Raw genomic sequence first — 15,000 nt, 5'->3', positions numbered from 1 at the left:
GGAAGAGGAGGAGGAGGAGGAGGAGGAAGAGCAGAAGAGAGAGAGAGAGCCAGAACCAGAGAACCAGAGACCAAAAGCCAGAGACCCAGAGACAGGAACACACACAAACCCAAAACGAAAACGAGCATACCCACGTATTCCCCAGCGACCTCCACACCTGCAGTCCCCCCGACTAAGCCTACGCGTGTGTGAAAAGGCCCCGGCGAGTGTCATATGTGCATGCGGTCAGTCCCAAGGTCACGACGTGGGCGAAGGCGGCGTCTTGCTCCTCCCGAGGCACAGCGGCAAGAAAACAAGAGCGGCCAGGCAAGCGCACCGAAAGTATTCAAGAAAAAAAGGAAAAAAAAAAGGGAGGGGGGAGGGAGGGGGCAGGGAGGGGGGGAGAGGGAGGGAGGAGTGGGGGGGAAGGGCGGGAGGGAGGGAGGGAGGGAGGGAGGGAGAGAGAGAGAGAGAGAGAGAGAGAGAGAGAGAGAGAGAGAGAGAGAGAGAGAGAGAGAGAGAGAGAGAGAGAGAGAGAGAGAGAGAAATAGAAGAAAGAATAAAAGAAAGAGAGGGAAATAAAAGAAAGAATAATAAAGAGAGAGAAATAAAAGAAAGAATAAAAAATATAGAAGGAGAAATAAAAGAAAGAATAAAAGAAAGAGAGAAAAACACCGCACACCCCGATACAAAACCAAAAACCAAAATACCCGAAAAAAGTCCCAGAGAACTATTCAACTTTCAATCAACTTCAGCAATGACCAATGATTCACAATAAAAAAAAGTGTTTTTGTGGATTTCATAACCCGGGTATAATGGCCGCGACCTCCTCTGCGGGTTGTGCAAGCGAGGAGCGAATTCCTGCTGTTGGCCCCTGTGAGACGTCCATCGCATCCCCCCCCCCTTCCCCCCCTCTCCTCCTCCTCCTCCTCCTCCCTCCCCCTCCCCCCCTCCCTCCTCCTCCTCTTCCTCCTCCCCTCTTCCTCCTCCCCCCTCGTCCTCTTCTTCCTCCACCCCGTCCTTCTCCTCCTCCTCCTCCCTTCCCCCTCCTTCTCCTCCCCCTCCTCCTCTTCCTATACGCCTCTACCCTGTGCCACGAATCCTATTGTCGCTCCTGCTGCTCCTTTTTTTATATGTCTGTCTGTCTTTGTCTGCCTGTTTGTCTGTCTGCCTGTCTATCTGTCTGTCTGTCTTTGTCTATCTATCTGTCTGCCTGTCTTTGCCTGTCTGTTTTTATCTGTCTTTGCCTGTCTGTTTGTCTATCTGTCTTTGCCTGTCTGTTTGTCTATCTGTCTTTGCCTGTCTGTCTGTCTTTGCCTGTCTTTCTGTTTGTCTGTCTATCTGTCTGTCTACATATCTCCCTGCCAACCTGACTACCTACCTGCCTACCTACCAGTCTGTCTCTTCCTCTATTTTATCTCTCCCTCTCCCGGGTGTTTTTTCTTTTATCTGATTCCCTTTCAGCTTATTAATATTCCATCACTTTCCTCCTGGCTCCTCGGCCGGGCCATAAACAGGGACCTGACTGAACTGGACTGATTGGCTCGCCTCACTTCTCTTTCCAATCTACACGGTTTTAAGTTACTGTGATATCCTTGATGGGTACTTGATGATTTATAATTATCTTCTTTTTTTCTTCTTTTGCTTATCCTTATTTTCTTCTTCCCTATTTCTCTTTCCAATCTACACGGATTTAAGTTACTGTGATATCCTTGATGGGTACTTGATGATTTATAATTATCTTCTTTTCTTCTTCTCTTCCTTCTCCTTCGTCTTCTTGTTGTTGTTCTTCTTCTCCTTTTCCCGTCCTCCCTTTTTCTCCATCTACTTTTCCTTTCCCTCGTTTATCCAGGTATACTTCGAAATGCTATATTTCCATCTTATATACTGTTGTGGCCGAGGGTATTGCCGACATTGATGATGATAACAATATTTAACAATAATAACAACAATAATAACAACAGCAACAACAATAACAATAACATTAACAACATCAATAACAACAAATATAACAATAATAACAACAATAACAAAAGCAGCAACAACAACAACAACCGCCAACGCAAACCCGCCCACCCAGAACCACCAAGACGTCCGCCGCGATCGCTGCTGCCAATCACCGTGACCATACAAAAAAAAATCACAAACGATGCCGGAAGACGTTTTTGAGGACATCCATGCCTGACCGACGAAGTAAGGGGGGGGGAGGAGAGGGAGACAAATGGCGCCGACATCCCATCTCCACCACCATCACCACCACTTCCATCACCACCACCTCCACCATTTCACCCCCCATCACCCCCCCATCACCACATCACCACCACATCATCCCCATCACCACCACCTCCACCACATCACCCCCCACCACCACCTCCACCACCACCACCTTCGTCATCGTCATCCTCCTCCTCCTCCTCCACCACCACCTCCTCCTCCTCCTCCTCCTCCTCCTCCTCCTCCTCCTCCTCCTCCTCCTCCTCCTCCGTCGCCGAAGTCACCCGCCGTCTGCTCCGTGGCCTTCGGCGGGAAATGTGTAATGAGGCTTCGTGTCCGCGGGTGTCCTCGGTCAGGCGGACAGAGGGCTTTCCTGGGCGAAGGAGGAGGAGGAGGAGGCGGGAAAGGAGGAGGAGGAGGAGGAGGAGGAGGAGGAGGAGGAGGAGGGGGAGGAGAGAGGGGGAAGAGAAAGAGGAGGAGGAGGAGGGGGTGGGGGAGGAGGAAGAGAAAGAGGAGGAGGAGGTGGGGAAGGAGGAGGGAGGGGAGGGAGGGAGGGAGGAAGGAGGTGGGGAAGGAGGAGGAGGAGGAGGGAGGAGGGGGGTGGGGAAGGAGGAGGGGTGGGGAAGGAGGAGGGAGGAGGAGGAGGGAGGGGGAGGAGGGGGTGGGGAAGGGAGGGGGAGGAGGGGGTGGGGAAAGGAGGGAGGGGGATGGGGAAGGAGGAGGAGGAAGAGGAGGAGGAGGAAGAAGAGGGAGGAGGAGGAAAAGGGGGGAGGAGGAGGAGGAGGAGGCGAGGAGGAGGAGGAGGAGGAGGAGGAGGAGGAGGGGAGGGGGAGAGGGAGAAGGAGGAGGAGATGAGAGGAAGGGGAGGAGGAGGAGGAGGAGGAAGAGACCAAGGAGACCTAGAAAAAAAGGGGGAAGGAGAAGAAGAAGGAAAAAGGGAAAGAAAAAATAGAAGGGAAAGAATGAGAAGACGACGAAGAAGGAGACGAAGTCGAAGGAAAAGAAAAAAAAAACAAGAACAAAAACAAAAACACACCTACACCTCCACCTCCACCACCGCCCACATAAAGCAGCCAATGACACCACATCGCACCTTTTCCACCACACTTAACCCTCAGTCAAGGAGGACGGACTACATAGCCTTGAACACTTCTCCGCGCATCCACTACGGAAACCTATGCAGTGTAAAAAAAATCATTCGTACCAAAAAGAAAAAAGAAAAAAAAAGAAAAAAATAAATAAATAAAATAAAAACATACTCTATGTATGAATTTTGGGATAACTCCTGGTCATGTGTTATTGTCTCTGCTGTTTGTTATGAACGAATGTGGAGGAAGAGAGAGAGAGAGAGAGAGAGAGAGAGAGAGAGACAGACAGACAGACAGACAGACAGAACAGAGAACGAGAGAGAGAGAGAGAGAGAGAGAGAGAGAGAAAGCAAACGGGAGTAAGAGAGTGTGATAGAGTGAGAGAGAATTCCTTATGCTTGACGAAGGCCAGCCATTAATGTCTCTCATTGGGCCACAATGAGAGACAGAAGAAAAGGCAAAATAGGAAGAAAAGAAGAATGGGATTAGGAGTTTTAATGAGGAGGGGAAGAAAGAGTAAGAGGAGGAGGAGGAGGAGAAGAAGGAGGAAGGGAAAGGGGAAGAAGAGGAAGGAGATGATGATGAGGAAGAAAAAGAAGAGACGCAGGAGTAAGAAGAGCGACACATAGACATCCGAAGCACTCCCCTCTCGCACCGAGAGCTACGACCTTCGCGAATCCCTTTTCCCCTTCCCCCTTCCCCCTTCCCCTCTCCCTCGGGCTTCTGTGCCGCGGTAAGCCGATTCCTCGCGCTGTAAACCCTCCATAACAGGAAGTCCCGTTCCCCAAAAGGACGAGCGAAGGAGGCCATCGGAGCGAGAGAGAGAGAGAGAGTCGAACGCCTTAACGATTCGCAAAATGTCCTTAGCGTCTTTCCCACGCGGCGGTGCGGATATTAATGGCCGAGGGAGCGCCGCCAGATGGACGCGGAGGAGGAGTTCCTGTCCCACGTCCGCGCTCCGGGAGTCGCGGGCCGTTCGAGCTGAGGTCGGGACGGCGAGCTTTTCGTAAGTGCGTGTCCGCTTCCTTTCCGGGGCGGCTTTCGCAATTACGGATAAACGCGTGGCTATTTAGGCTCTCTTTACGGCTTCACTTACTTTCGTGTTTTTCTTTGTTAGTAAAAGAGAATTCTATTCGAATTTACTTCAAAATTCTGATTTTTTAAAATGTTCCGACATATTTTATTTACCGTCTTGGCTCCTCGAAATATATCTAATATACACACGACCACAAACACATTTGTGTATCATAAGATAAAAACAAACTTACAAGTCTAGAATTATCTTTATCTCCTCTCTCTCTCTCCGCCATGAAGCCTGATCATTATAACATTATCTCCGGCAGGACCTCGCTGCGACCTGCCCTCCTCCTTCACCCCGAGTCCTTCGTCACCAGCGCCACGTGCAAGACGCCTTCACAATCTTGTTTGCAATCTGATCTATCGCCACGCCCTCCCACCCGCGTCCCGAGTCACCACACGACACCACACAACTCAGGGGCCAAAATCGTCACTCTGTCAGACGGATCATGACTCCGGGTACGCCAGAGCCAGGTCCTCGCATCATAATCAGAGACAAAAAGTGTCTTATCTCTTGATGTCCCATTATAATAAACCCAAACTCATTTTGAAACAAGGTTCTTAAAATAATAAAGGGTAGCTTTCGAAAAGACTTTGGACACTATCGCAAAAAACACTGCCCTAAATTATTGGTGTAAAAAAAAAGAAAAAAAAGTATGTATACGATTCCATTTTTCATAAATCTACGCGTTGCATTTTCCTGTTTTGTTGCATTTTCCTGCCCTGTGGCTGAGGGAAGCTACCGTCTGCAACTGAGCGAGATTGTCTAAAATTTCCCCTTATTTATAATTCCCTTCCGATGGGCATTTGGCTCTCCATTTTTCATTTATTTCCCGACTCCGATTTCTCAATACATTCCCCTGATTTCCAGCCATAAATCTGACCCTCTCCATCAGCATCCAGCCCGATACTTTACCTCCGACATAAATCCCCTTTTACGTCTAAACCTCGCCAGTTTTTCTCACCCTCTCCGCCTTTACCTCCTCCCTCCCAATCTCTACTATCTCTAAACGTCCCCAGCCCCCCCACCCCGCCCAGCCTCGCCTCGCCCACCTCCGCCCACCACCCAGCCTCGCCCTCCTCCGCCCCCCGCCCAGCCTCCCCCTCCTCCCCCCTCCCTGCAACGGGGCCGGTTTCCTCCCAAGGGCATCGCCGCAGGGTCAGGGAGGCCATCTTCGGGTGGAGCTGGAGCGTCGTCGTGCAAGCAGCCCCATTGCAAGCCGCCCTATTACACGCAGGCTGCACCCTCTCGCTCTCCTTGCTCCGCCCCCTTCCACCCAGTGCCACTCTCCCCCCGCCCGCCCGCCCGCCCGCTGCTGTCCTGGGCCATATGGCACCTCTACTTCCCTTCCTTGGCACTGCGGACTCGTGAGTGGATGCCCATAGCACTCCAATGGCACTCCAATGATTTAAACAAGTATGAAATTGAATGTTTTTATTATATCTACTTCATAGCATTTGTATACAAGCATCGATCGATCTTCCCTGGGTCTGGTGTGGACGAGTTGGTAGCCTGGGTGGGCTATGAACACTAAGCGGGGGCGACCTACATCTCGTTAAGTTCAAACTACCCGCACACACACACACACACACAAATACCTTCAACACATACACACACACACACACACACACACACACACACACACACACACACACACACACACACACAAATACCTTCAACACATACACACACACACACACACACACACACACACACACACACACACACACACACACACACACACACAAATACCTTCAACACATACACACACACACACACACACACAAATACCTTCTACACATACACACACCAAAAAAAAGATCACAAATAATAATAATAATAACATCCACCCAAATCAATGACATCCCTCATCCCTTACCCCCCCTCCCCTCCCCCCTCAAAAAAAAAAAAATCATGGCATCTAAAATTTCCGAATCGTCCCCCTCACTCCCTCATCCCTACAGGAGGCGCAGCAGCATTTCCCTCACCTAGAGCAGCCAATCCACCATCGAGGGGCGGGTCGTGGGTGGCCGAGCCGTTGCTGTTGTTGCTGTTGAGGGCGTCGTCAAGTCGGGGGTCGTTGCTGCCGCCCAGCGTGTAGTTCGGGTTCTCGAAGCTCAGCACGCCGTTTTCTGCGGGAGAGAGAAGACGAGGTGTTAGAGGTTTTTTTTCTGGAATTAATAAAACATCGATAGCTTACTGGATCTGAATTTAAAAAACGAATGAAAACCAACATCAATACCGGTAAAAAATAATAATAATAATCATAAGCTACACAAATAAACAAACACAGACAAAACATCCATACACACACATGAATACACATAAAACATACACTCTCATTGAAATAACCAAAAAAACAAATAAATAAACACACAAAAGACCCACACACACATGAATACACATGATCACACACATAAAACACACACTCTTATTGACATGGTCAAAAGACAAAGAAATAAACAGACAAAACATCCACACACATGAATACATATGTACACATAAAACTTACACACTCTCATTGCCATGAACGTCACGCACACGCAATCACATCCGACCGACCGAGCACTTTTAGCGAGCAGTGTTAAACCGCACGTAACGCCCCTTATTTGCTTCGTATTTGCCGTATTCCTCGACCATTTGCCCATGTTTATGCTCACGGCACCGATGCCCACTTAAGGACTAGTGCCCGGGCAGGAATGTACAGCTCGACAGGGACCGGAGGCACCCTGGCACTCTCGCCCTGAACCATGCATATTCATACGGTCAGCTGATATGTGTTCACAAGTATGGAAGGAAGGAAGTGTGCGTATAAATACATGTAATATACATACATACATAGATTATATAAATATACATACAGAGACACAGGGGGGGAGGGGGAGAGGAACGGAGGAACGGCGGAGAGAGAGGGAGAGAGAGAGAGAGAGAGAGAGAGAGAGAGAGAGAGAGAGAGAGAGAGAGAGAGAGAGAGAGAGAGAGAGAGAGAGAGAGAGAGAGAGACACTTAAGTAGAGAAACATAAACATTACTTGGTAACATTACATTCCCACTTTGTATTTGCCTTTCATTTCTACCAAGCTAAATAAAAAAAAAATAATAAAGAAATAAAATGAAATAAAATACATAAAGACAGATAACACCAAAACACCTTCAGAAACACAGAGAAATAGTTCCCACAACAAGAGAATGTACACAAGGAGTGAAGATGAGAGTGGTTCCCATAACATAAAATGTACACAAGGAGAGGAGATGAGCGTGGAAGGGGGCGGGGGGGGGGGGGTGTCGCGTACCCATTTTTTAAAGAGCTGTAGAAGAGAAAATGATGAGTTAGGGCCGCGATGGGTGATTTGGGAGGCAAGGGTCGTGTGCTCTGTATCACCTTCACCAAAAGCCCCATTATGCTTAAATCACCCCATAAGGTAATTACATATGTTGTCGGGTGTCGGGTGTCGGGTCGCCTCTCTGCCATCGAGCCCTTGTTCTGTTGGCTGTTCATTTTGTTCAGCGCGTCGATGGCCAGGACTTTCGTCACTTAAAACTCTGTTTGAAATCTTTACGAGTCTTAATTGATCATTTCTTTACTATTCGTAACGCGATTGGAACCTTGTAATTATTCTTGGCTTTTTAATTCTTTCTTTCTTCTTATTGTCTGTCTCTTGTCTCTCTTTCTCTCTCTCCTTTCTGTTTGTCTGTCTGTCTCTGTCTCTCTCTCTCTGTCTGTCTCTCGCTCTCTCTCCTGTCTGTCTATTTATTTGTCTCTCTGTCTGTTTCCCTCCCTCCACCCTCTTTATCTTTATGTTCCCCATTTCTTCACATCATCACACCCCTCGAACACCACCACTGGGCAACCCCCCCCCCTCGGGACATCACGACTCCAACACCACACTCGGCCGCGCCCCATACATTTCCCGCCCCCCTCTCCCCGCCCCCAGGTAGTGATATACATGGGTGTGAAACCATATCTCAATTATCAAACTGTCCCCTTCACTTGCCCCTCTCTCTCTCTCTCCCTTCTCTTCTCTACCCTACCCCCCTCCCCTGCCAAAGCCCAGTCACTCTCTCGCTAATTTTTTTGCCTCCTCTCTCCCTTTTTTCCTTGCTCTTCCTCTCTTCTGCTAATCTTCTATCCTCCTTCTTCCTTACCCTTGCCCCACTCCCTCACCCTCCCCTGCCAATATCCTTTTCCCTTCTCCCTATCTTTTGTCCCACTCCCTTCTCCCCCTGCCCTTCCCCCTTCACGAACTCCTGCTTCCCTTCTCCCCATCCCTTGCCTTCCCCCCCTGCCAATACCCAACCCCCGCCTCTTCCCCTATCAACACCCTTACCCCCTCTACCCTCTACCCCTTCTTCACGACTCCGCCCACTCCAACGAAAGTAAACAAAGCCCGGGGTTTAAATCTTAATCTCTCTCTCGCTCTCCCTCTGTCTGTCTGTCTGTCTGTCTGTCTGTCTGTCTGTCTGTCTGTCTGTCTGTCTCTCTCTCTCTCTCTCTCTCTCTACCTCCCTCCCTCCCTCCCTCCCTCCCTCCCTCCCTCCCTCTCTCCCTCCCTCTCTCTCTCTCCTGACAAGAAACGGGTGAGATGAAGGAATGGAAAGAAGGAGAATGAGAGAGTGACAAGGACGAAGACGGACCTCGAGGCGAACGCCCACTGCGGGCTGACCACAGACACGCCTCCCACAGGTGAGAGATCGGTATCAGTGGGATGGGTGAGTTGTTGCTGGATATGAGGGAGGGAGGGAGGGAGGGATTGGGTGGGGGATGGGGAAGGAGGAAGGGAGGGTTTGACGGGGGAGGGGGGTGGGAAAGGGAGGGAGGGAGAGAGAGAGGGAGGGAAAGCGAAGTGAGTAGAGATAGAAAGAGTATGAGATAGAGAAAGACAAAAAAAAGACAAACAAAGAAAATGAAAGAGATAGTAAAATTGAAGAGATGACACACAAAGGCACACAAAATCAACAAACCTCACACACGACGCCTTCCAGTCCTAATTCAATCAATCAATCTACAACAACAGCAACAACTAAAACAACAGCAACAACAATAACAACTAAACCAACAACAAAAACAAAATCAACTAAAACAAAATCAACAACTAAAACAACAAAATCAACAACTAAAACAGCAACAAAAACAACAAAAACAGCAACAACTAAAACAGAAACAAAAACAAGAAAATCAACAACTAAAACAAAAAATCAACAACTAAAACAACAAAAACAACAAAATCAACAACTAAAAAAACAAAAAAAATCAACAACTAAAACAGAAACAAAAACAACAACAAATCAACAACAAAAACAACAACTAAACAGCGACACAAACAACTAAAACAACAAAAACAACAACTAAAACAGCAACAAAACCCAACTAAAACAACTAAAACAACAACTAAAACAACAACAAAAACAAAAAACAACAACAACGACGCCCCCAAACCCACGCCTCCGCACACCCTTCACCTTACGATCTTCCGCCATTTCTTGCGCGAGTTAACATGGAAAAAGACGAGCGTTGTAGAATTATTCATTCGTTCCGTGTCTTACAATATGTCATAAAACAAATGAGGAAATTATGACATAAATATATATAAAAAAAAGACGCACGAAATTGTAGACGTGACCTCTGTATAACGAACAGCCGGCGATTAGCATAACGAAAATATCCGAACGCTAAGACGATAATAAGTAAAAAAAAGAAAAAAAATATGCGACACAAGAAAAAAAAGAAAAAAAAACATTAAAGAACAAGATAGAGTCCTTCGAAACAAAAGAACAACAAGAAGGAAATAAATAAATAATAATGATAATAAAACCTTTTTCGCGGATTTTTTTCTTGGGCAAAACAACCTCATCTATCATTCGCAAAATAAATCCTAAAAAAAATATTTAGTTAAGGATGGAAAAAAAAATAAAACGAGAGCATTAACATACGAATTTAAATAAACGATGATAATGATAACAATAAAAAAAATTCCCTTCCTTTATCAAAGAACCAATTAAATCTGCTGTATAGAGGAGAATGAAAAAGTGGAAGAGGAGAAGATGCTAATGATGGGGGAAGAGAACGGATAACTAAAGATACGGAAAGAGGGAGATAGAGAGAGAGAGGGAAAAAATGCACAAAGACAAAGGCAGAGAGAAAAGAGAGGGTAAAAGTGTAGAAAGAAAAATGTGTATTTTTTTCTCTCTCTCTCCTCCTTTCCAAAAGACCGAGATTGAGGAAGAGGGAAAAATGACTTTTCGGTTCTGATAAAAAAGGGAAAGGGATAAAAAAGAGAACGAAGGGAAGAAAAGGAGAAAGATAAAACATGAGGAAGAGAGAAAGGGGAGGAAGGAAAGTGAAGAGAAACGGAGGATTGGATGAAAAGAGAGAGTTAGGAGAGAAGCAAGAAAGGAACGAAGAGGAGAAAGGAGAAGAAAATAGAAACAGAGGAAAGGAAGAAAAGAAAAAAGGCACGAGAGAAGAAAGGAGAGGAAAAGGGCAAAAAAAAGTAGGAGAGCAAGTGGGAAAGGAATAAGAGAAAAGAGAGAGGAGGAAAATACAAATAGGGGGAAGGGAAGAAAAGACGAACAAAAGAACGTAAGAAAAAAGGGAGAGAGAAAAGGAATGAAGGAAGGAAACGCGACAAGAGGTGGCTGTGGGAAGAAGGGATTTGTGTCCTTCACCCTTCGTCTCTTCCACCTTCGCTTGTTTCATTTCTCTTCTTCATCCATCCACTTTTCATCTCCCTTTATCAAATTACACACTCTCTCTTTCCTTCCTTCTCTCTCTCTCTCTCTCTCTCTGGATATATATAAAGAAACAATAGACATAAGGATAAACATGGAGAGAGAGAGAGAGAGAGAGAGAGAGAGAGAGAGAGAGAGAGAGAGAGAGAGAGAGAGAGAGAGAGAGAGAGAGAGAGAGAGAGAGAGAGAGAGAGAGAGCGATAAATAGATAGATAGAGAGAGGAAGAGAAGAAACAACAAGGAACGGATGCCCCTATCTCGTGTTCCATCACAAGAAAAAAAAAATCTTCATTACTTCATTAGGACGCATAAAAAAAATCCCTCCCCTCCTATTTTTTCTCACTTCCTCTTTTTTTTCTACATACATAAAGATGATACAGCAACAAAAAAAAAACAAAAACAACAAAAAGGTGCCAATTTGCGTCGAGAGAGGAGAGCAGCTGTCTCGGTAGACGCGTAGACGAGTAGAAAAAAAATGGAAATTAAGGTGGGAAACAGGAGGACATTCTGCAGCGGGTGAAGACTGCCATTGCAAAAGGATCTCGGAGGATGCACATTAGGGCGTTACCGGTGTATTAAGAGGATGAAGGATTGTGAACTGGCCACGCACACACAATCACAAGCACAATCTCACTCTCTCTCTCTCTTTGTTGAATGAAGTGAAGGAGGATGGTGTAGTCTCCAAAATCGGATAGAGGATACAGTAAGGTTTAGAAAAGAGAGAGAGAGAGAGAGAGAGAGAGAGAGAGAGAGAGAGAGAGAGAGAGAGAGAGAGAGAGAGAGAGAGAGAGAGAGAGAGAGAGAGAGAGAGAGAGAGAGAAATAAGAGAATGTAATTTCCAAAGAGGATAGAAGGTAGTGCACAGTTTCCAGAAAGGGTAGACGATAGTGTAATAAAAAAAATGATAGAAAAGTCCCCCCGAAGAAAAAAAAGGGATAGTAAAATAGTAAGACTTCCCTCCTATCTCCAAAACTCGAGAAGGGAACCCCATCCTACAAAGACGTAACAGAAGGTAGATTAATTCCTCGAGGTTTCCCCCAAGAAGTGAGTTATTGAGATACTGAACCCCAAGGAGAGTCTATCGCGACCCTTAACTGTATTTCCGAGAAAGAAATATTGTGACCTGAATCCCGGGTTTTTCTTTTTTTTTCCCGCTGAAGGTTTAGAAGGGGAAAATATTGAGTCTAAAATGAAGGTCTCGAAATTTATATTACAAAATATTTTATCCCGCTCGATACGCACGCACACGCATACATAAGCATACAGACACACACAGATGGAAAGATACACACACACACACACACACACACACACACACACACACACACACACACACACACACACACACACACACACACACACAGATACACATACATAAATACACACACACACACACACACACACACACACACACACACACAGATACAAAGATACACATACACACAGACACACATACACACGTATACACACACGGTATATATATCCCAAAAACAGACCATGCAAAATATAATAATGACAAAAGTGATGTAAAAAAAAACACACAATAATACAGTGATACTAAAAATAGTGAGTGATATTACTTGAAAAAAAAAGCGAAGAAATATATATCCCCAAACAGACATGCAAAATATAATGATAAAAGCAATGTTAAAAAAAAACAATACTAATATGATACTAAAAATACTGGATATTACAAAAAAGAAAAAAAAACGAAAGCGAAGGAAAAATAAAAACGAAAATTGAAAAGCGCCGATTCTTCTCTGGCTTCGATAATGAACGGAAAGTTTGGAGACTTGTATATCAAATTCTTTTCCGGCGTCGAATTTCCCAAAAATCGGAAGGAATTTCATTTGCGTTCCAAAACAAAAATATACTCCGTAAAAAAAGGAGAGTAATACGTTCAGCATGTACAGACACACAGATAATACAGACGGACAAACACACACACAAAAACACAAACACACACGCACAAACATAAACAAACAAAAACACACACGCACAAACACAAACCAACACACATACAAACAAACACAAACACACATACACAAACAAACACACACGCACAAACACAAACACACACGCACAAACACAAACACACATACAAAACACAAACAAACAAACACTAACACACACAAACACAAACAATCACACACGCACACACCAAACTCTCCTCAACGTATCAAACCAAAACAGACGAAACATATATAAACAATAAAGTCTTTTCATATCAACAAAGACAATCCCACCGCCCCCCTAAAATAATCATAAATAAAATAATTTTATTTAAAAAAACAAAGAAAAAAGAAAAGAATACAAACTAAGGAAATGATAAACAAAATAAATCAAAAAAATAAATAAAATAAAAGAGGAAATGATAAATAAAAAAAAAAAAATCAAGAAAGAAAGAAAGAAGAAAAATAAATACACACAAAGGAAAATAATGATAAAATCCAGGAAGAAAGAAAGAAATATAAAGTCAAAAACACAAAGAAAAATTATATAAAAAAGGTAAATGATAAATTAAAAATCAAGAAAAAAGACGAAAACGAAAATACAGGACACGGAAAGTAATAAACAAAAACAAACCACAAAAGAAGAAAAACCAAATCAAGAAAAAAGAAAAAGAAAATATACACAAAGGAAAACAACAAACAAAACAAAATAAAAATAAAATAAATTCACAAAAGAAAACAAACAAACCTAAACAAAACTAAAAAAACAAAAAACAAAACGAAAACAACAAACAAACAAACAAACAAAACAAAAAAAATACCCACAAGGAGCAGAGAAGCAACAGAAGGTAATTAACACATTAATAACCCAAGAGTCGAGAGGATCTCCGCCTTCCCAGACTCCTCCTAATTAACAAGGGAAATGTCTGGCCCTTTTTCCCTCTGCTTGCGTCTCCTCCTAGACATTCGTCTGGCTGTCTGCTGCTCTGGCTCTTCCTGAGGGGGCGGAGTGCTTGCTTGCTTGCTTGCTTGCTTGCTGTCGTTGTATGGGGTCGATCTGGGTTGTGAGTTTGCTGAGTTTGCTTGTTTGTTTGGATCTGTGGGTGTGTCTCTTGTTTATCTATCAACTTTATCTATCTAGCTGTCTGTTTATTTATCTGTTTATCCCGTGGTGGTGAGTGAGTGAGTGAGTGAGAGAGAGAGAGAGAGAGAGAGAGAGAGAGAGAGAGAGAGAGAGAGAGAGAGAGAGAGAGAGAGAGAGAGAGAGAGAGAGAGAGAGAGAGAGAGAGAGAGAGAGAGATTGTGATTATGATTATGATTATGATGTGCGTGTGTGTGTGTTGGTGTAGAGGATGCGTACATGTGCAACTTCACACAAAAATCGCCCCATACAACCTACCTTCAACAATGAACACCTACCCGCCCCCCCTCCCCCTGCCCCTCAGCCCACCACCCACCTCCCTCCTCCTCCGCCTCCTCCCGGCCGCCCTCCTCCCCGCCCCCACCCCGCCCGCGCGATGTCAGTCTTCATGAGCCGCCCATCGCGCGCCCATCAATCATGATCCGATGCGCTGATACTCATTCTAATTAAACAATTATCGGTCTCCGTGTGAAGCCATTCCGCCCTCCTCTTTCCCCTGGAGACGCTCGCCCAAGTCAGCCATTTTGTATTTAATTGCTGACACTGATAGTTTTCTATGTCACCTGCATTGTATGTACTTATATATATATATGGTACGGTTTTCTATGATACTCCTGTTGTATTCGCATGCTGTCATTGATACAGTTTTCTATGACACCTGCACTGTATATATATATATATATATATATATATATATATATATATATATATATATATATATATATATATATATATATATCTATATATATATATATATATATATATACATATATACATATATACATATATACATATATACATATACACATATATACATATA

General features: G+C 44.7%; 1 protein-coding gene across 4 annotated transcripts in view; it reads right to left on the bottom strand.

Annotated features, from left to right (window-relative positions):
* LOC113824450 (uncharacterized) overlaps positions 1-15,000 on the bottom strand; it is a 329,798-nt gene that overhangs the window by 220,441 nt on the left and 94,357 nt on the right. For all 4 annotated transcript variants that reach the window (XM_070122561.1, XM_070122563.1, XM_070122565.1 and 1 more), the window contains exon 2: positions 6,348-6,491. In XM_070122561.1, coding sequence (XP_069978662.1) covers positions 6,348-6,491 — 144 coding nt within the window. The remainder of the gene's footprint in view (positions 1-6,347; positions 6,492-15,000) is intronic.

This window comes from Penaeus vannamei, chromosome 6, assembly GCF_042767895.1.
Source record: "Penaeus vannamei isolate JL-2024 chromosome 6, ASM4276789v1, whole genome shotgun sequence".
In the NCBI taxonomy this organism is placed as follows: Eukaryota; Metazoa; Arthropoda; class Malacostraca; order Decapoda; family Penaeidae; genus Penaeus; species Penaeus vannamei.
The sequence above is the reverse complement of the archived record's forward strand: the minus strand, read 5'-3'. Positions and strand labels throughout refer to the sequence as shown.